The 23,202-nt window shown below is 39.1% G+C and overlaps 1 protein-coding gene and 1 pseudogene across 3 annotated transcripts in view; both read left to right on the top strand.

Moving 5' to 3' along the window:
- NTN4 (netrin 4) overlaps positions 1–23,202 on the top strand; it is a 114,212-nt gene that overhangs the window by 20,885 nt on the left and 70,125 nt on the right. For all 3 annotated transcript variants that reach the window (XM_047741953.1, XM_047741952.1, XM_047741954.1), the window contains exon 3: positions 18,240–18,518. In XM_047741953.1, coding sequence (XP_047597909.1) covers positions 18,240–18,518 — 279 coding nt within the window. The remainder of the gene's footprint in view (positions 1–18,239; positions 18,519–23,202) is intronic.
- LOC125107164 (aspartate aminotransferase, mitochondrial-like) lies at positions 20,746–22,654 on the top strand (annotated as a pseudogene).

Below are 23,202 nucleotides of genomic sequence, written 5' to 3'. Positions count from 1 at the left end.
ATCTTACAGAAGGAAAATGTCTGGAAAATATTGTCATCAGTAGCTTACATATATAAATAAAACTGAGGTCATTTGCTACTCAGCTATAGTTTAGAAACTATGTGATATGAGACACTGCAAATATTTTACCTGGAGAATAAAAGTTAAGTTGATGGCTGGCCTTAAGTATTTGAAGGACTTCCCTATTGAAGATAAAATATACTTATTTTTGTATAGGTCCAAGACCAGTACTAGAAGTTTCAGAGGACAGATCCTAGCTTAACACAGAGGAACTTTTAAATAACTAGAACCATTAAAAAAATGAAACATGCTGCCCCATGAGGGATCTAGCAGAGAATGGATGGCTTATCAGCTCTTCTAGAGGAAATGTCCTGCATTGAGAAATTTGGGTTAAATGGCCTTATGTTCTCTTCTAATTTCTAAAAATATTTTGAGGTATCTTCTAGCATGACTTCTGACAGAGCTCAGTTTCTGAGAATTAGGGAACAACTGATGTCCTATACATTCTTGGGTTTCTTACTCAATTCTGTATCCAGAGTACCTAGCACAATGCCTGACATGGTGTTTCCTCAGTTAAGTAATGGTTGAATTAATAAATAAGTGATTTTAATGGAACAGAGGCCTGGAATTTTAGAAACAAAAATGCCACTGATGATGAGACACAACTAGAATTTATATTAGCAAGCTTGCAAGCTATCAGCTTGGAAATGCCTTTTTCTTCTCTAACGAATAAGAAAGAAATTCTCAAAAACTGAAATGAGATTGAATTTGTTGGCCTGTTTTTCCTTAGAAAAAAGTCAGAATTTCTACAGTGAGCTCTTTGCTCTGTAAACCAATGGTTTCAGCATTCTGAAAAATTCTGTATTTCTAGCTCTTCTCTAAATAACCTCTATCTAGAGCCAAAGGAAACATAGACTAATTTTAAAAAATTTGTTGTTTTCTATTTTATGAATTATATAAATGAAGTCACCAGCCCTTTGGTTGAACTGATTGTAATTCACTATATATCAGTCAAGGTAGAGAAAGTAGTATATGTTTTTTTGTTTGATTGTTTTTGGAGGGGTTTGTTTTTTGTTTTTATTTTTGTTTTTGTTTTGTTTTTTGTTTGTTTGTTTGTTTTGTTTTTCTGCTTTTTAAGCCCGTTACTGGTCTTTATTGCTGCAAGTCTGTCTTCTCATCCGGCTTTCAGGTCTCTTCCGTAATTTAACTCTTGCAGCTAATCTTTACGTGTAAAACTAGAACTTAAGGGGAAAAGGTATATGAGATTCATCTCTACTGGAAACCCTTTTCATGGTAGTGATTAATCCTATCTTCAAGGTCTCCGACAAGTGAAGGACAAAGTGGCCCTAGGCTATCCAAGTACTATAGTAATAGCAAACATTTGTCTGTGGTTTATAGAAAGTTGGGAGGTCCCTTTGAAGTCTATTTGTTTGGTAGCCAGGATCTCCCCACCAGGGTAACAGTGTTTAAAGTTTGATATTTTTTTAAACCTTAATCAGGACATTTTGGTTGTCTTGAATAAAAAGTTGAAAGCACATTCTAGTGTAGTTCTGCATTATGGAAATCCCCCAATAGGCACACACATGTTCAACAAGTTAGCTAATTTTAAAGTCAAATTATTTGCCAACTGTGGTTTTCTATGGCACCCAGCTAGGAAAAGTTTTTATTTTTAACATTATTATAATATTTTTAACAAGGTATTTATTTTTAATGCATGCATGCATTTTAATAAGGAAGATTAATGGAGGGAATAGACAGAAGGGGATAAAAGCATTTTAAGGCCTTTAATGTGAAAAAAAATGGCTGAAATCTTTTGCCCCAAAGGGCAATTTCATTCACATTTGGTCTTGTTAAAGTTTAAGAGTTGTCTTACTCTTAAAGAAGGGGTAAAAGGGGGCGCCTGGGTGGCTCAGTGGGTTGAGCCGCTGCCTTCGGCTCAGGTCATGATCTCAGGGTCCTGGGATCGAGGCCCGCATCGGGCTCTCTGCTCAGCAGGGAGCCTGCTTCCCTCTCTCTCTCTCTCTCTGCCTGCCTCTCCATCTACTTGTGATCTCTCTCTGTCAAATAAATAAATAAAATCTTAAAAAAAAAAAAAAGAAGGGGTAAAAGGAAGGAACTATGTGTTTACAGAAATGTAGATGTAGTTAGGCAGACCCAGAGAATTTCTGGATATTAACAATAATTGGATATTAACAATTTATCTTTTTTGTAATGTGACTGGATTTTATAAGTAAACTGGAGATCCAAGGATGATTCTTAGTGCACTTCATTTAAAGGAATATCTCTGTTGTCCTGCTGTAGGAAAATTCACTTTTACTACTTGTATAACTTCACATTATGCATTAAATTACCCTGATATCACAATTAAGTGACTGAAGCATAGAAGAGTGTAAACAACTTTGTTCTGATCATGTTGAATGATAGCATGGAAAAAGTGAAATCCTTGGAACTTTTAATTCTGTAAGCGAAACAGCTACCCAGAGCTGTTGTGATTTCATCTACTTTGGACAAAAAAAGGATATCTGCAACACTATAGGTTTTGTTCCTTAAATACTAAGTATACCTACAAATGCAACAAATTATATCAAAAGCAATTGCATCTGCAAGTTTCATTTGCTCAAGTGAAAAATCTCAAGTAGGATCCTCTCCCTTTAGGAAGGAAGGGGATATGGGTAGAGAAGGAATAAGAAAGAAAGAGTAATTATATCTAAGTATTCAGACTGATCTCCTTAATCAGAAAAGTTTTTCCTTTTCTCTCATTTCTGACGCTTCAGAAGTTGCAACATCTTAGAAGTTCTCAGTTTGAAATGAAATTTCTGCTTCTGCTCAGAAAGGAGTAACTGCTATTGTCAGTTACCTTCCCACGTTAAAAATGCTAGACCAGAAAAAAAATTGATACAATTGTTTCAGACATTGGACATCAGGCCGCATAAGACTGATTTCTGAGAGAGGGAGAAAAAACATGGCAAGGCCTGTGATTGTCCAGCTTACTAATGGGGCATCTCCAAGCCACGGCCCAGGAAGGGGAACCACAGTCCAGTGGTCTCACGGAGTTGAGGAGGTTAATATCAGTACTGAAAAAGGCCAAAGCAGCTAGGATTTGTGGGGCAGAATACTGGAGTAGAGGGTGCATCATAAAGAGAAATCCAGAAAGCTGTACAAAGACCTTCTCAAATCATTGGCAGAATACTGAGGTGCATATGTGTGAGCTAAAACTCTATGAGAGTGGGGAAAGAACTAGCTACCTAAACAATTCCTAGTATTCCAATAAGGCAGGGAATAGCTCATGTTCTATCATCCAAAGGGGGAAGTCCTCATAATTCACAGGTGCTGGGCAGAGTCCTCAGATGGCCTTAGTAGTAGGATTAAATTAACCCTAGAATAAAAGCTAGACTAGATTCATCCTAACAAAAATTTAAAACAATATTAAACTGACCCCAAGTAAATTTAACCGTGTGTCAGAACAAAGTCTAATCCTTCTTAGAGAAATGCATCAAAATTCACCAACCAGCAACATAAAATCCACAATGTCTAATGTTCAATCAAAAACTAAAAAAAGGCATGAAAATATCACTCCTGACTAGAAGAAAAATCAGTTAATAGGATCACATCCAGAAATAACATAACTGGTAGAAAAAAGCAGATAAGGGCATTAAAGCATTATTATAAATATTTTTCACACATTCAACAAACACGTTGAAGACAGAAATAAATGATATAAAAAAAGACCCAAATAGAACTCCCAGAAATGGAAAAAAAATGCAGTATCTGAAATGGAAATACACTACAAGGGATGAATAGCAGATGAGATACTGCAGAAGAAAAGATTTGTGAATCTGAGGGCAGACTAACAGAAACTATAAATTAATGAAGCACACAAGAGAAAAGAGAACTGAATAAAAAGAGCACTGGTAAACTGTGGGACAATATTGAGTGGCCTAACTAAAGTCTAAAAGGAGAAACAAAGGACAAAAAAATGTTAGATAGTAGGCAAAATTTTTCTAAACTTGATAGAAATGATAAATTTACAGATCTAAGAAGCTCCATAAGTCTCAAACAAAAGAATCATAAAGTAAATCATTTCAGGGATGCCTGAGTGGCTCAGTGGGTTAAGCTGCTGCCTCCGACTCAGGTCATGATCCCAGGGTCCTGGGGTCAAGTCCCACATCAGGCTCCTTGCTCAGTGGGGAGCCTGCTTCTCTCTCTGCCTCTGCCTGCCATTCTGCCTGCTTGTGCATGCTCTCTCTCTCTCTGACAAATAAATAAATTAAATCTTTAAAAAAAAAAAAAAGGAAGAAAACCATTTCAAACAGAGTTGTCAAGGTGATTCAATGAAGAAAAGATAGTCTTTTCAACAAATAGTACTGGAATAATTGGACATCTATTTGCAAAATGAAGTAAGAAAAAAAAAAAGACTTCAATACTCAGCTCACATGATACAGAAAAATTAACTTGAAGTAGACCATAAACCTCAATGTAAGAGTTGAAACTATAAAATTTCTAGAAGAAAACTTAGAAGAATGTATTTTTTGACCTTGAGTGAAGCAAACATTTCTTAGATGGCACACAAAAAGCACATACCATAAGAGGAAAATATTGATAAACCGAATTTCATAAAAACTTAAAACTTTTCTTTTAAGACACTATTAAGAACATGAAAAGACAAGCCACAAACCAGGAGAAAATATTTGCAAATCATGTCTCTAAATATATATTTACATATCAGAATTTATAAAGAACTCTTATAATTCAACAAGAAGAATGGCAGCAAGAAAAAAATATGGGCAAAAGATTTGAACAGATACTTCACCAAAGAAGATGTATGTCAAATAAGCAGATAAAAGATGCTCAACACCATTAGTCAACAGGGAAATGCAAATTAAGACCACAGTGAGATACTGCTTACATTCACTATCAAGTCTAAGATTAAGACCGACAATACCAAGTGTTGATGAAGATGTCAAAAACTTACACTTTCATCATATATTGCTAGTAGAGATGCAAAATAGTGCAATTACTTTAGAAAACAGTCTTGCAGTTCCTTATAAAGTTAAATATGCTCTTAACATACCACCTGGCAATTTCTCTCCTAAGTACCCATGAGAAATAACTTATATTCTCACAATGACTTCTGTGTGAATGCCCATGCACTTTTATTCATAATAGCCCAAATCTGCAAATAACCCAAATGACGAGCAACTGATGAATGAATAAACAAACTGCCAAAATTCTTCAATCACTTCTTTCTTACTTCCACTTCCTTGTCCCCTCTTCTTTCTTGAAAGCTCTACAAACTGTCCTTTATTCCATCTAGGCTCTTAAAAGTCTTCTGTGAACCAGCCAAACCCCCAAATTTTTCGTCGTCTTTCTTGTCTCCTCAATGGCATTTGCCATTATTAATTACATTTTCTTTCTTTGCATTCTCACTTCTTTTGGCTTCTGTAACAATGAATTTCCATTATTTTCCTACATTTTGCACTGATCCTTTTTTTGGAATTATTTCTGGCTTGTCTCTTCCCTTCTGACCTCTAACTATGAGTGGCCCCTAAAGCTTAGCCTTTAGTTCTTAGTGTTTGTCCTGATACTCATTTCTTTGCCTCTCATGTGAGGCTGTTCTGCCCTCCCTGCCTTCACTGCTTCCACCATGGTTCAGGCTCTTCTCTTTGTGAGATTTACTCTCCTGAAGGGAAACTCTGATCATTTCACTCCCCTGTTCACCTGGTTAAGACCTTCAATCATTGTTTAACCAAACCAAGTTAGCTGTGATAATGGTAATAATCCTGAATTTGGATTCCAACAACTTGTGTTCAAATACTAGCTCTACCATTTACTAACTAGGTGACCATGGACAAGTCAATGAACATCTCAGAGTTTCTGTATCTGAACGTGGGAATGAAAAACACTATGCCATAGTTTCACTGTAAGGTTGAAATGAGATGAATAAAAATACAGGGTGGTTCATTAAATGTAAATCATTATTAAGCATGAGTATGGTCTTTTGATGAACATGTTAACACTTATATGTGCCCAGCATTGGTTATACAACAGTGGGCAACCAGACAAGGCCCTCTGTACCTGGAGCTGACAGTCTAGAAGGGAATACAGCAATTAAAATAGACATGGTAAATTCTAAGTCTAAGAGAAATAACAGGTGCTTGAAGTAGCCCATAGGAAGAATATCTCCTCTAGGCTTGCAGTGGAGAGAAATAGTGAAGAAAGCTTCCTGAAAAAAGAGACATTTAAAATGTCTATGGGGCGCCTGGGTGGCTCAGTGGGTTAAGCTGCTGCCTTCAGCTCAGGTCATGATCTCGGAGTCCTGGGATCGAGTCCCGCATCGGGCTCTCTGCTCAGCAGGGAACCTGCTTCCTCCTGTCTCTCTGCCTGCCTCTCTGCCTGCTTGTGATCTCTCTTTGTCAAATAAATGAATAAAATCTTAAAAAAAAAAATAAAAATAAAATGGTACCTAAAAGATAGGAAGAGTGGGCCAAGTAAGGGAGTGGAGCAGTGCGTGTCCATGACAAAGAGGTGTGAAAAGTATTCCTGATGGGGTAATAGCATGGGCAAAGACCAGGAAGGGAGACCAAGGAGATTCTAGAAACAGAAAAGAGTTCGGTATGAGTGGAGTATAAAGTTGAGTACAAAGAGAAGGAGCAAGAGTTGGAAGTGATGGGCAGTGAAAGCAGAGAGATTATGCATGCGATTTCCAGAATAGGTCAGGCAAACAGAAGGTATTGGTGATCAGAATGAAGCAGAGGGTGTTCTGAACTGTCGGCCAAGCAAGCATGGGGATAAGAAATGGAGATGATCACCCAGGTAGAAAGACAATCAGCAACTGAGAGGCCCATTAATGAATCCTGGATACTGGGCCACATTCACTAATAGGGCTCAAAGAAGTAAGACTGGCAAAAACAAGGCAGGTCCCCAGTAAAAGTCTAGTAATCCTTTGTATTTATAGGAGCGGTGATTTTTCAAGGCATTTCTACATCTGATACGTTTTTAAAAATCTTCGCTGTATTCCTGTAAACCAACTGGAAGCAGGTATCATTACTTTTATCAAGGACACAGTTAGTCACATCCATTACTAGAATAAAGGGGGCACTGTTAGTCCTATCCATTATTAGGATGACAAGTGGAGGTGTGATAAATTACACGTCATATTTACCTTAATCCTACATTTTAAATTTAACTTTAATCCAGGAATGGCTAGCTGCCAAGCAAGTATAGAGTGGGCTATAGTGGAAAAATCATTAGACTGGAAGTCAGGAAAACTGGGTTCTTGTCATAGCTCTGTCACAAACCTGTGAGTTGACCTTTGGCAAGTCACCATAAGTGCTCTGCACCTCAGTTTCCTCAGTTGGACCAGATCATTGATTGGCAAGGACTTTTTTGACTCCCAAATCTTAGGACTCAAAGTACTGAGGGAAAAGAAAAAGCTAGGATTTCAAATGTGTTGAAGAATTTTTATATATTATTTTTAGCCCGAATCTTTATTTTTATTTTGGTCTTCTGTCTCGTTTCTTGTCCCTCTTTCCAGTTCTGTCACTTTCCTTGTCCCTGAAGATATTTAAGAAGCTGCCTTTCATCACTTTAGAACTGTAAATATGCCCTTGAAACATGCAAAGAGGCTTTTGTGTACTCCCAAATTGAGGTTATTATCGTACAAGTAAGTCACTTGAGTGCACTGCATTCCTCAGCTTGTTCCATTGAAAGCTTTATTAGGTTATATTGTCCTATCTCAGAAGGACTAGTTGAGTAGATAAGACTCTCCCACTTTAAAAGGTGGGCTATCTGATGAAACAGGGTGCCTAATGCTCCAGAGTGTAAGCAAAAAGGATTTTGGTTCTGCCCAAAAGACAGACACACTTCTCAAGACAAGTAGGTGCTCCACTTGCAGTGGCATAGTCAAGGACGAATGTTCTAAAATTAAACCAACCAGCTGCTCAGCTGCAGACGCCCACCAGTCAATTATGCTATCTTCTTGTCCAGTCTACTCTCTCCATGAAACCCAAACTCCCACGCACGGCAACCTTTTAAAAGCTAAAATGTCACATACTTTCCCAAAGGTGCCTATCCAAAAAAGCAGGAACCCTGTTTCAAGAACACATTAGGGCACATGTACTCATTCAAAGAATCTATGCTCTTTCATCCACATACCTACAACTTCAACTTAAATGGAGCCAATAACTGGCTTCAGAAGTCAACTAATATGAAACCTTCCTTATTGGTGGGGTGACATGGGAATGCTTGAATCCTACTAAACTTTAGAAACTTGATATTTAATATCAAGCTTGATATTAAACAGTAGATAACAGAGCTTGATAAACAGTAGGTATGGAGACAAATATATCAGTTTCCATGCTAGGTCTCAGGTATACCATCTACCTAACAATAAACAGAATAGTTGTCAATGTGTCACAAGATTCAACTCAATTAACCAGATGCTATTTGTAAACAACTAGTAAATAACCACATAAGACAAATGAATACAATTGGAAATGTTTCTCAATATACATGTTATTCTAACTGGGCTTAAATAGAGTAAGGAAAAACTGTGATTATTTTTCTTTTATAGAAATCATTTTTAGGGGCGCCTGGGTGGCTCAGTGGATTAAGCCTCTGCCTTCGGCTCAGGTCATGATCTCAGGGTCCTGGGATCGAGTCCCGCATCGGGCTTTCTGCTCAGCGGGGTGCCTGCTTCCCTCTCTCTCTCTCTCTCTGCCTGCCTCTCCGTCTACTTGTGGTCTCTCTCTGTCAAATAAATAAATAAAATCTTTAAAAAAAAATCATTTTTAATGTTGAGGTGATTTGTCTTTTTATTAGATTATATTAAGCCAGAGTTGCATGATTCCTGTCTAAATGTGTCATTGTCATTCTTGCGGTTGGTTTAGGTTTATTCCTGAACAATACATTATTCAAATTTGGCACTCAAAAAATATTTTAATACTTACTAATATTAAATTCTTTTTTTCTATAAAGTTAAATTTTACTAGTCATGTTGGACATGGTATAAGAATACCGTACAGAGGGACGCCTGGGTGGCTCAGTTGGTTAAGCAGCTGCCTTCGGCTCAGGTCATGATCCCAGCGTCCTGGGATCGAGTCCCGCATCGGGCTCCTTGCTTGTCAGGGAACCTGCTTCTCCCTCTGCCTCTGCCTGCCATTCTGTCTGCCTGTGCTCGCTCTCTCTCCCTCGCTCTCTCTGACAAATCAATAAATAAAATCTTTAAAAAAAAAAAGAATACCATACAGTAAGCTATTTCATAAGATAATAGGTTTATTGTGAAGTACCATATGCCTAATATATTTTCTTATGAATAAAATGCAATTATATGAATAAATTTTATTATATTTATATTATTAATTTATATCACAAAATTAAAATGAACCTGTCTTAACATAATTCTATAATGACTCATTCCTTCAATGCATAATTTTTTGAAAGATTTATTTATTTATTTGAGATAGAGAGAAAGAGCACAACAGGAGGGGCAGAGGGAAAGGGAGAGAGAATCTCAAGCAGACTCCATGCTGAGCACAGAGTCCAACACATGGCTCAATCTCACACCCCTGAGATCACAACCTAAGTAGAAACCAGAAGTTGGATACTTAACCAACTGTCCCACCCAGGCCCTCCAGTACATATTATTGAGAATCTATAAGACATGGTATTAGATGGGCATATAAAGATGAATCAAAGCGTAGCACAAATGTAAAAAATGTAAGATAGACAAATATATATAGGTATCATAAATTATAAAGTTATAGTGAGGTTTACCCATTTATGAAAAAGTCCAAATTACTAAAATAGAATTATTGAATAAACATACAAAATTTAGATGCTTATATTTTAAATTATTTTTCACATTTCTTATTTTGAGATGCCAATAAGAAAACAAATTTGTTTTTCCAGGACTTTTAATCTATTAAATCTAACTGTACTTTTGTTGACCTGTAAGAATCTATGGCTATGGCAAACTGATTATAGTGTCTCTAGGAATGAAATGTATGAGCATCCTACAAAAATGTTACTAGATTTGTAGAACAGGAAAAAGTCCAGATCTGGGGTCCAAAATCTTGACTTGTATTATGATCAGGGAGAGTCAAGGCTTCTTAGCAAGTTTTCCTACTTTTATTATCAAACTTCTGGGGGCATCTGGGTAGCTCAGTGGGTTAAGTGTCTGCCTTTGGCTCAGGTCATGATCCCAGAGTCCTGGGATCATCCCTGGGGTGGGCTTCCTGCACTCTCCCTCTGTCTACCCCTCCCCCCACTCATGCTGTCTCTCTCTCTTTTTCTTTCTCTCAAATAAATAAATAAAATCTTAAAGAAAACAAACTTCCGATGTCATTTCCATGAAATTTTTATATAAAAATAAGGGCTTGGGGCATCTGGGTGGTGCAGTACCTTAAGTAACCAACTTGGTTTTGGCTCAGGTCATGATCTCAGGGTCCTGAGATCAAGCCCCATATCAGACTCCATGTACAGCACAGAGTCTGCTTCAGATTCTCTCTCCCTTTCCTTCTGCCCCTCCCACTTGTGCTCTCTCTCTCTCTCTTTCTCTCAAATAAATAAATAAATAAATAAATCTTTTTTTAAAAAAAAGGGCTAATCCAGTTACAGTTTTATAAATTGTACTTCAGAAAAGTTAGTCTGCCTTGGTGTTTTAGATTTTAGCTCTTAGCCAATATGCAGTAATAAGAACCAGACTAACCCCACTGCCTGAAACAACTAAAAAAAAAAAAAAAATAGACAAAATATATGAAAGAACTGTTTTCAGGTTTTGGACATCAGGCAGCAGAGAACAGTAATCCCTGAGAGAACAGAAGCAAATGAGGTGAGTCCTATGATTGTCCCAGCTTATTATCTAGAGAAAGCTTCCAGGCTAGGTCCAGAAAGCAGGAACCTAGGAGGAGCCTAATGGATTTTTTTTTTAAATTAAAGAGCTGAGAGTCTGGGAAGGAAAGATGGCTAGAGTTTGCAGGCCAATGTACCAGAGAGAAGAGCTATGAAATAAAGACTTTTTAAGACATAGAAAAGCTAAAAAGAAAAAAAAAAAGTTCATTAGCAGCACACTTGCATTGCAGGAAATATTGGAAGAAATCCTTCAGACAGAAGAAAAATAATGCTGGATGGATATCTGGATCTTCACAAAGGAGTGAAGATCATCAAAAAGGGAAAATAGGTGGATACATATAAGATACTTTTTTTCTTATTTTTATAATCTCTTTAAAAGATAATTGAGGGGCACCTGGCTGGCTCAGTCAATAGAGCATGTGACTCTTGAACTTGGGGTCATGAGTTTGAGCCCCATGATGGGGATGGAGTTTACTTAAAAAATAAAATAAAAATAAATAAAAGATAATTGACTTTTTAGAGCCAAAATTTTAACAGTATGTTATGAAGCTTAAATTATATACAGAAGTCAAATGCATGACAACAATGGAGCAGTGGTTGAGAGGAGGAAAAGGGAGTATACTGTTCTAAGTTTTTTATGCTATATGTGAAGTAAGAAAGATTACCTAAGGAAAGACTGTGTTAAGTTAAAGATATATATTATACACTCTATATATAGAGAGTATATATACTTTATATACTATAAACTCTAAAGCAGCCACTGTTTTTTTAAAAAAGGTTACAAATAATAAACAAAAAAAGGAAATAAAAAGGACCCTAAAATAGTCAATCCAACAGAAGATAGAAAAAAAAAAAAGAGTAGAATATAAAACAAAAACCAAAATGGAAGATGTAAACACAACCATCTCAACAATCACATTAAATGTAAAATGTCTAAATACTCCAATTAAAGGCATAGGTTATCAGATTGGATAAAATTTTTAAAAGGTGCAACTGTAAGAAATTCACTTTATTTTTTCAAGTAGGCTCCATGCTCAGCATGGAGAGCGGCATACGGTTTGAATTCAGGACCCTGAGATCAAGACCTGAGCTGAAATCAAGAGTTGGATGCTTAATCATCTGACTGTCCTCTCCCACTGCAATAAATAAATAAATAAAATCTTTAAATAAAAAGACATAAATAAGTTAAAAGTGAAAGAATGTAAAAAGATATACTATGCTAACACTAACCAAAGGAAAGTTTTTGACAGTGGCTTTATTTTTAGACAAGTAGATTTCAGATCAAAGATTACCAGAGATAAAGAGGGACATTTCATATTGTTAAAGGTGCTAATTCATCAACAGGATGTAACAATCCTAAATGTTTATGCACCTAAGAGCAAGGCTTCAAAATACATAAAGCAAAAAACTGCAAAAAGAAACAGATGAGTTGATAAATATAGCTGAGTTTTTTCAGATCTTTTTTCTGGAAAAATTGATAAAACAAGTAGAGAAAATCAGTAAGGATACAGAAGATTTGATTAACACTGTCAAACAACTTGACCTAATTAATATTTATATAACACTTCACCAAAAACAGTAGTATACACAATCTTTTCAGGGGCAAAAGGACCATTTTTCAAGATAGACCATAAAACAAATACACATAAATGTAAAAGAATCAAATCATACAAAGTATGTTCTCTGACCACAAAGGAATTAGATTAGAAATCAATAACAGGAGGGGCACCTGGGTGGCTCAGTCTTTAAGGGTCTGCCTTCGGCCCGGGTCATGATCTCAGGGTCCTGGGATCGAGCCCCGGCATCGGGCTCTCTGCTCAGCAGGGAGCCTGCTTCCCCCTCTCTCTGCCTGCCTCCCTGCCTACTTGTGATCTCTCTCTCTCTCTCAAATAAATAAACTAAAAAAAAAAATTAAAAAAAAAAAAGGACCCCAGACTACTATGTACCCAATATTTACTCTACTTCTTATTCTGTTCATATTGTGTTAATACTCTGTTAAAAGTTTCATATCAGAGTAAAAGTAAGACTAGGGAACACAATTTTAACTAATTTTCAGTATTATTGAGAGTTAGAAAAGGAAGAACATATAGATAATTCTAACCTCCTCAGAACTTTTTAAGGATCTCTTTGTTACACTTGGGCATAAGAAATGGCAGAACCTAAGCCAAAAATCCAGATCCTTAGGTAAAGTTTGAGGGATTCCAGGCTTAGAAAGTGAGGCAAGACCAGAGAAATGTGAAGATTGCAAGGATTAGGTAGGAAAGGGGCTGTGATTCATTCAGAAGCTCAGAGATGTTTTTAAATTATGCATTTAATCTAAAACATTGATTCACATTTGGAAATGTATCTTTAAGACATTATTATAAACTTCTGCATTTTAGCTATATGATTGTTCACTATAGTTGATTATGCTGAAAAGCCGGAAACAACCTAGATGCCTAACAACAGCAGCCTAGTTAAATAAATTGTGTCATATCCACACAATGGATCTCTAACCAGATTTTTAAGTAATGTAGCAGTGTTTCTCAAACTTCATTGTGCATCAGAATCATGCATCTGTGCATCAGAAGGCGTGCTGAAACCCAGATTGCTGGGCCCCATCTCCAGAGTTTCTGATCGGTCAGCCTAGTACAGGGATCAAGAATCTGCATTTCCGGGAAGTCTGGGTGGTCCAGTTGGTTGAGGTTCTGACTCTTGGTTTTTCTCAGGTCATGATCTCATCATCGTGGGTTCGAACCCCACATCAGGCTCAGCACAAAGTCTGCTTCAGATTCTCTCTCCCTCCTGTTCTCTCTCACTGTCTCTCTTAGATAGATACATAGATACATAGATAGATAGACAGAATTTGCATTTCTAACTAGTTCCCAGGTTTTATACCAAGGTTGTTGGTCTGGGGGGCCACACTTTGAGAACCACTGATGGGGAGTTACTTTCATTGAGTCGGAAAACATTTACAAGGTATTGTTAAGTTGAAACAAAGTTGTTTACATTATATTCTATATTATATTATATATTTATTATTATATAATTATAATTATTGTAAATAAATAAATAACATATAATTGTGATTATATTACAATATATTCTATATTATATATATTCTATATAGACAGAGGTATGGATGGGAAAATATTGTGGAGTTGCTAGTATTCCTGGTTGTCTTTGGGATCTCATTGTAGATTCTTAATGTCTCCTACATTCTGAGTGACAGATTTCTCTATAATGAGAGTATTAGCCACTGAAACACAATCAACTTTCTTAATTTGAAAAATATGATCAGGAGGGCCACTTGGGAGGCTCAGTGGGTTAAAGCCTCTGCCTTTGGCTCGGGTCATGATCCCAGGGTCCTGGGATTGAGCCCTGCATCGGGCTCTCTGCTCAGCAGGGAGCCTGCTTCCTCCTCTCTCACTCTCTGTCTGCCTCTCTGCCTACTTGTGATCTCTGTCTGTCAAATAAATAAATAAAATCTTTTAAAAAAATAAAGTGATCAGGAGGTCCTGGCCAATAGCAGTAACAAGCTGCTATCAAAACAGACTTGGTCTTAGTTCCCTTCTGGCTTCTATGTCTTGTCAGGAGTGTCTCTTCAGAAGCAGTCATAGACAAAAGAGCAGTGATGGGCTCATAGATACGTCCTGTTCCTGATGGGGACGAAACCAGAAGAGGCTGGTGTTATGGGAGGGTTTCTGTGCTTTTTCTTCATTTTAGCAGTGCCATGCAGACTTCTTCTGGAGATGTTTGAAGAAAAACTGGGTGGGACCCAAAGGGCGACCTGCCAGAAGCTTGAAGCATCTGGATTGGCGCACTCTTTGTTTCCTGATGCAGGGTAGATCCTTTTCCCAGAGTATCAGATTAAGGCGTCTCCTTTCTGGAAAAAAGATTTCATGGTTTAAATTCCCGTTCACTTTTGTGTCTGTGGCACTTGGCTGTCTCCGTTCCAGCATACAGCCTCAGGGGTCATCATGTCCCTTCCCCGCTGATATCTGTGTGCCAACTGTGGTGTCATGCACACTGAGCACAGAGACGCCATTCAGCTTCCACAATCTGGGTTCAGGAAGCCAAAGAGCTTCTAAGTTCCTACAAACCTTGACAGACCTTCCTCTAGCCTTGCATGTGCAAAGCAATTCTCAGGAGGGAAAGGGGTTGTAAGGAGGGAGGGAGAGGAAACAAGGGTAAATGTCAAGGGTAAATATGTGATAGGAACCCAGAGAGCAAACAGTTGCCACCAATGTGGAGGAAAAGGAAGGGTGGGCCACAATTTAGAGAAGTATGCTGTAGACTTTCCAGTAGACTACTTACTTGGTTAGCACTGTGACCTTTTCCATGTCCTTGCATTACTGTGGTCAATAAACGAAGCCACATTATTGGTTTTATTTAGAGTTCCTCACACATGTCTAACAGAGTGCCAGTATTTGGGATATTTTATGAAAAATAAGCTCCACATAACTCACAATGGATTCAGTGTTGTTTTTTTTTTAATGATTCAAATGTAAAATTATGCTGTGATATGGGCTATCATTGAAAGAGATTACTTCTAAAGCACTGGGTGTTATATGCAACTGATCAATCACTGAACTCTACCTCTGAAACTAATACTACACTATTAATTAGTCAATCAAAGTTAATTAATTGAACTTAAATTAGTTAATTTATTAATTGATTGGTGTTAATTTTTAATTAATTATTATTTAATTGAACTTAAGTAAAATAATATTTTAAAAAATTTAAAAGAGACATTAGTTATCTGTTGACTTCCAAGTAGGTGACATATTATTTGTTGGAAAATTTTATTCCCTATGTTGTTCCCAACACTTTACATGTGAATAAATGGTGTGGAATATTGTTAAGGTTTAGGCTACAACTTTTTTCAAGTTCAAAAATACCTAGAAATGCAGAAACTGGTTAATGATTCAATTATTTATAACTTTTATAATACAAGTTCCTACCTCTTCCTTTCTAGTGCTATAACATGAGTTCAGTATGTGAATCCATTTAAGACCTTGTAAGAGGAAGCTAAGTTATTTAAAATTCTCACCTATTACTTGAATGACAAGAACAATGTTAAAATCAACCAATTAGTTTACGAAAAATTTACTGAATATTGACTCTGCACCAGGCACTGTCCTGGGATCAGTGATTACCCTCAAGGAGTTTACTTTCTAGACTGGGACAACAGTAAATCATTACACAACTACTACTACAATGTGTCAGTTGGTAATAAGCACTAAGGACAAAAATGAGGCAAGGCTGCTACAAGGACTTTATATTTTATTCTGAGACAAATGGGAGGTCTTTGGGTGGAGGTAAATTTAAGCAGAGTGACATGATCCAACTTCTGTTTATAGAGGATCACTCTGGCTGCTGGACAGAGAGTATTCATTGACTTACTACCCCCTCCCCCAAAAGTTATATTTTATTTAGGACAGTTATGTACCGGTGGGCCTGAAGATGTGATCCTGCACAGTTGATTCTTGCCTTTCATACTGTCAGTGCAAAATCAATTTCCAAAATGAAACTTTTACATCCAAAGTATTCCTTAAGGAAGTTTTTTCCTAGAAAACTACTTTTAGATACATTCTCTCTAAATGGAAGTTTATCCAAAGCCTACTTTTTAATAATTACTTTACTTTCAAACTACTTGGTTATCCAAATATTTCTGAAAGAGTTCTAGCATATCTTTTTTAAAGATTTTTTAATGTATGTGTTTGAGAGAGAGTGAGAGCACAAGCAGGGGAAGTGGCAGGGGGAGAAGCAGGCTCCCCACTGAACAGGGAGCCCGATGTGGGGCTCGATCCAGAAGCCTGGGACCATGACCTGGGCTGAAGGCAGATGCTTAACCATCTGAGCCACCCAGCCCCTTAACATATCTTTAAAAAATCAAGAGATACCTAAGAATTTTTCAAGAGAGCTTTGTCTCTCATTATATAAATTAACAAGATTGTTTGAGGTTTTATTCTTTTTTTTTTAATCTCCATAATAAGGTGTAATTTAGTGTTGGCCTCCTTATAATACTGGTTTATGTCATGAGATTGTTGGAATTCCTTTTTTATATTCATTGGTTTCCACTAGCAATGATTTCCTCTTCCACCAGCCTCTATTCCCCCGAAGTCAACAGACACTTAGAGAAGTTTGTACCACTCCACCCCAGGGCCCCTTTTATTACTCCCATATAATGTATAGATACACACACATGCCCAAAGCCCGTCCCTTCTGAATCTTCCTCCCTCTGGTTTCCTCCTCAGAACTCAAGTTTTAAATTGCCTTTCGAGTCTATCTCTAACATACACAATAAAAACCGTTTTATTACTTCTACTTTGCATTTAACCAAAGTACTCTTAACTAACTTGATCAGCCATTTTACTCTCTATATGTGGATTTAAGGGACGTTTAACTGATTTCAGAAATCAAATCCACTCTGAAAGGACTGTATATTTACTGCTAGTAAGAATATTCCAAGAACGTGCCACAAGCGTGGAAGGCAGATCCAGAAGAGGGGAACCCCAAAGTATTTGTAGCAACCATGACTCCAATTAATAACTGATTAGTCTTCAAAAGGGTCACACTTTATCTGGAAATAGAAGTGTCTGGATCTTGATTTTGCAATCACTTCCTAACTGGTCCTCCTGCTTCTATTCGTCACGCTTTATAATCCATTCTCCTCACAGGAGCGAGAATTGTCTTTTTAAAAAATGCAAATCAGATCACATCACTTCTCTGTGTATGACCTTCCAGTAGCTTCCCACTACAGCTAGAATAACTACCATGGCCTTTAAGGGCTCTCTGTTCATGATCTGTCTTGTCCTGGCTCCATCCTCTGCTCTGAAAACTGTCCCCTTGTTTCCTGGACCTCAGTCACACTGGCCTTGTTGTTCTTCCTTTAATAAGTCAGGCTTGAGGGCACCTGGGTGGCTCAGTCGGTTAAGCATCTGCCTTCAGCTCTGGTCATGATCCCGGGGTCCTGGGATCGAGTCCCGAATTGGGCTCCCTGCTTAGCGGGGAATCTGCTTCTCCCTCTCCCTCCACTGCTCCCCCTGCTTATGCACTTGCTCTCTCTGTCATATAAATAAAAATAAAATCTTAAAAAAAAAAAAAAAGCCAGGCTTGATTCAGCTTCCAGGCCTTTAAACTTGTGTTCCTTCTGCCCAAAATGCTCTTCCCAGTCTCTGCATGGCTGCCTTCATCTCAAGAGTCAGGTCCCTGCTGGCTACTTATTTCATACTTATCCTGCATCCAAACAGGCAGCACAGCTGTGTGATCAAGGTCAAAAGGCTGCCTATCTTATCACTTGCAGATGACAAAAGGTATAAGTCGCATCAAAATTATATGAGGCAAATGATTTGGGGTTTGCACACAGCCCTGTATACTCATGGTAATATTCTTCTTCTTCACAGGTTATTTTCCGAGCTTTGTCACCGCCATACGATGCAGAGAACCCTTACAGTGCCAAAGTGCAGGAGCAGCTGAAGATCACCAACCTCCGCGTGCAGCTGCTGAAACGGCAGTCTTGCCCCTGTCAGAGGAATGACCTGACCGCAAAGCCTCAACATTTTACACATTACGCAATCTATGATTTCATTGTCAAGGGCAGCTGCTTCTGTAACGGCCATGCTGATCAGTGCGTACCTGCTGAGGGCTTCAGACCAGTCAAGGCCCCAGGAGCATTCCACGTGGTATGTGAAACAAAATTCCTCCCCCATGAAAAACAAACCACGGGTTACCCTCAGCTTTGGGCAGTGGTAATTGAAGTCTCCTCAGAGTTGGTCTTGGCTCACACAGTGCTTCTGTTTCTCCCTCTGCTGATTCACTCTTCCGACTCCATCCCCATACTATAAAATGCCAATTAACTCGTTTTTTAACTCTTCAATTTTAGAATTATAAATAGTCAAGCATGATAACCAGATTCCTTGGAATACATCCATGCCAATTTTTAGTACCATGACCTTCAGATATGAAGTGTAAGGTAAGCAGCAGGAGAGGTTGGCATAATCATATTTGTGGCATTATCACACAGGAGTAGCTTTGACAGTAAATGGGCACCATTGTTGAGTTGACTCTAAAGTGGAAAAAACAAGAACCTCAGTCTAATGCCTGGTATCTTTTGCTGTCTGGCCAACAGAATGAATAATAATTCTCCTCTGTGAAGAGTGGCCTGATCCCCTGTCACCTTAAGCCAGAGTTAAACCCCCTTTCCTCTACAGTCACACATCCCCTTGTGTTTTCCTCTGAACTTTCACTTGACTGCATCTCCTGGGAGATCGCAAACTCCCGAAGACCAGGACTGCATGACCTATGTCTCCTCAGGACAGTGTGTTACCTGAACCAGAGTTAGGTGTTTGGTAGGTGTCTGATTGAATGATAGCAACACGGGAATAGAAAAATGATGAAAAATTTGTCATTGTCCTCACATCACTTTCTTCCAAAACACACACACACACATACACACACAAAGTGGCTCAGACAGCAAGTGCCTTGTTGGGATGCACCCAGAGCCATGGCTGGGTATTGGGCAAAGAGAAGGCAAGGAAGAGAGCACTCCAATTTTTAAATGTTATATTTTTCTCCGATACTTCTGAGCAAGACAAAAAATAAATAAAAATTTAATACCTCAAAGTATCCTTACTTCATTTCCTAGAGAGGAGACTTCCACATTTGTCTTCTTTCGCCCAGCCCTAATAGAGGACAGGGCCATAAGGGACCATGAACCAGTTAACCAACAGAGAAGTTTGTATTTGCTGGACTAAGTCCCTGGGGTGTGGGACAGCACTGCAGTAATGAAAATGAGTAGGGTAGTGATCAGAGTTTCAAAAACAAAAACACTGCTATTTACTCTAGAAATGAAGCTAGGGCTTCCAAGTTGGAGAAAAAGCAGTACTCACCCGGAAAACACCTACTAGTTTGCAGACACTGATGGATTTTTGAGTTAACATTGCTTCAAATAAAGGATGGAATAATTTGTAATACCTAAGTTAGGGGGGTTTGAGTATGATTCACAAAGAAAATAACTCAGATATTCTAGAGATGTGCCAGTCTACTAGACTGTAAACTAGAAAGATGGTGTGAGGTAGAAGGCCAGTACATTTCTGCCATTATATTTCAGTGAATGAGTGAAAGGAGAGCATGCGGGCTGTAATGGGCTGAGTGTTTGTGTCCCTCCAAAATTCGTATGTCGAAAACCTCATCACAATGTGATGAGATGTGGAGATGGGACCTTTGGGAGGTAATTATGTCATGAAAGTTGAGACCTCATGAGTGGGATTTGTGGCCTTAAGAGACCAGAGAGCTAGCTAGCTCTCTTTCAGCTATGTGAGGATACAATGAGCAGGCAGTAGTCTGTCACCCAGAAGAGGGTCTTTACAAGACACTGACCCTGCCGGCACCCTGATCTTGGACTTCCACGGTCCGGAACTGTGAGAAATAAATTTCTTTTGTTCATAAGCCGCAAGCCGGTCAGGGTATAAAATGTGGAAAACTGTAAGCTGAAGACCAACCACTTGGGCCACATGGGCTGTGACTGGCTAGATGGGTTCCTCTGTGCTTCTGGAGGCATGGCTGGCCAGGCCATAACGTGGGACCTCCACAAAAGCAAGTACCTTCATATGCTAGATGGCAGGGACATCGTCAATGCCCTGTGTTTCAGCCCCCACCACTACTGGCTCTGGGCTGCCATAGGCCACAGCATTAAGATCTGGGACTTGAAGGGCAAGATCATTGTAGATGAACTGAAACAAGAAATTATCAGCACCAGCAGGAAGTCAGGGCCTCCCCAGTGCACCTGCCCTGCTCTACTGATGGCCAGACTGTTTGCTAGCTACGCAGACAACTTGGTACAGGTATGGTGAGTGACCATCAGCACCCCCTAGAAATATATGCTAGAGTTTTAGAAATTTTTTTAAAAATGGCTTTCTTATTAAAAAAAAAAAAAAGAATTCTACTAATTCTGCTAAATTCTAAAAGGGACATGTACACAGAGTTAACAGAAACTTCTGCGAAAGTCTTAAAATATAACTACTCCACATAGACTTCTGCCAACAAGAAAGCTCAGCCTATGAGCCTGAGCCTCCATGTCTGCGCCGCTGGCCCTCCACTCCATTCTGCCACTACCCACCGAACCTCTTGCTTCCACCATGACCTTGTGCATTCCAGCAGTGTTCTATCCAAAATCACTGCCACCTTCCACACCAACCTCACCAGCTGCCCTCTGCAAGAGTCAGCTCCTGGTGAGCCCATACGGAGGTGGGGCCCCGAGATCCAATCCTGGGAATCACAAAAGCCTATAAGAGAGATACCGGTAGTAAAAAGAAGAATCTGGTAGGTGGTGCCTACCAGTATCATGAAAAGCCTACATCCTCCTGGTGTCTGGAAGGCAGAGGCCTAGTTTGCTGCAAAATATCTGAACAAAGAAAATCTGCCCCTTGCAGGACTGGCTGAATTTTGCAAGGCACCTATAAAACTAACCCTGGGTGAGAACAGCAAAGTGTTGAAAATCGGCCAGTATGTCACTATGCAGACCATTTCTGGAACTGAGGCCTTAGGGATCAGAGCTAGTCTTCTGCAAAGATTTTTTAAGTTCAGCCAAGATGTCCTTCTGCCCAAACCATCAGACACACTAGCATGCAGCTGCAAGGTTATCAATACTATGACCCCAAGACTTGTAGCTTTAACTTCACAGGCACTAGAGCGGATATTTCAAAAACACCAGAGCAAAGTGTTCTTCTGCACACTCCTGCCCACAATCCCATGGGAGTGGACCCTCATCCTGAGCAATAGAAGGCAACAGCAATAGCAGTGAAAGAAGAATCTCTCTAGTTCTTTGACATGGCCTACCAAGGTTTTGCCAGTAGTGATGATAACAAGGGTGCCTGGGTTGTGCACCACTTCACTAAAGAGGGCATTAATGTTTGTCTCTGCAAATCCCATACCAAGAACATGGGCTTCTATGGTAAGCATGTGGGAGACTTCACTGTGCTCTACAAAGATGTTGAAGTCAGAGGGGTGGAGTCACAACTGAAGACCTTGATGTTTCCTTGTGTATTCCAGCCCTCCTCTCAATAGAGCTCAGGTTGCCTTGACCATTCTGACCAGCCCAGATTTTTCCAAAACAATAGTTGCAGGAAGTGCAAGTCATGGCCAACTGCATTATTACTATGCAGATTCAGCTGGTCTCCAACCTCAAGAGGGAGGGCTTCTCCCAACCCTGGACAGCACATCCCCGACCAGATTGACCTGTTTTGTTTCAGAAGGCTAAAGCCTGAACAGGTGGAGCAGCTGACCAAGGAGTTCTCCATCTAAATGACAGAGGTCAGCTGCATCCCTGTAGCAAGGGTCATCTTGGACAACTGGGCTACCTTGTTCATGACATTCACCAGGTCACCAAGTGATTTCCCTAATGAGACGGAACAGAGACAAAACTGTCCTGCCTTCAGCCTTTGCACATGTGAGATTCACAGGATAAGGAAGGTTGGAGGTGAAGAGTGGATCATTTCTTTCTACCACAGTAACTGAATGTGTTTCTCAGAAAAGAACATATAGTTAAACAGGGCAGAGGCATCTGTAGCTGGTGTCTGGAACTGTGTGGCTTGAAACCAGACTCTCCCCCATCTTTTTATCCACAACTTTTCTGAAATAGTTAACATGTACAAGAAAGCCATATCCTTTTTTAAAAAGCCATTAATCGTATCATTGCAATATCACAGAAGCTTTAACTGGAGCACTTTATGGTGTTGAATGTACCTCTGTGGACTCAGCATGAGACACAGCACTTGTTGGAGGCTTTGTGAGAAGACCTAGTCCTAACATTAGTGGTGAGCCTGGCCTTCCCATGACTGAGCAATCTTATCAACAGACCATATGAACGGAGATCATGTTTTATGAAAACCAAGGTCTGCTGCCACTGCAACAAGGAAAATAAAAGATACTATTTCCTGTCTTGTTAAAGAAAAAAAAGAAAGAAATTTCTCCTTTTTAATGCTTCCAGGCATTTTAATGCTCCTCTCTTCTCTCTTATCCCTGCTGCCCTTTTCCTGAGACGCGAAGATCTATAACTAGCTCAGATTTTCATCCTGTTCTACTGGTTGACTGGCCATCAACCCCATCTTCTCAGGATTTATTCATTTGAAGAATAAGGGACATAATTTGCTATTCATCCCATAAGCTCATCTTTCTCAACAGAGAATAGCAAGGGTGGGCAACTGCACCTTATTTCAGCATCCTTTTTGGTGATTTTAAAATGTTCTCCTGTTGGGCTGTTGCCTCTGCCTGGTGGGACCTCATCCTTCCATTCAGTGTGGCTGTGTAGTCTCTCATCTCACATCATGAGCTGGGCAATGCAGGGTAATAGCAGGAAACAGGATATTC

The sequence above is a fragment of the Lutra lutra genome, chromosome 8 (genome assembly GCF_902655055.1).
Source record: "Lutra lutra chromosome 8, mLutLut1.2, whole genome shotgun sequence".
NCBI lineage: Eukaryota > Metazoa > Chordata > Mammalia > Carnivora > Mustelidae > Lutra > Lutra lutra.
Note: the sequence above shows the minus strand (reverse complement) of the source record. Positions and strands in the feature narration are given on the sequence as shown.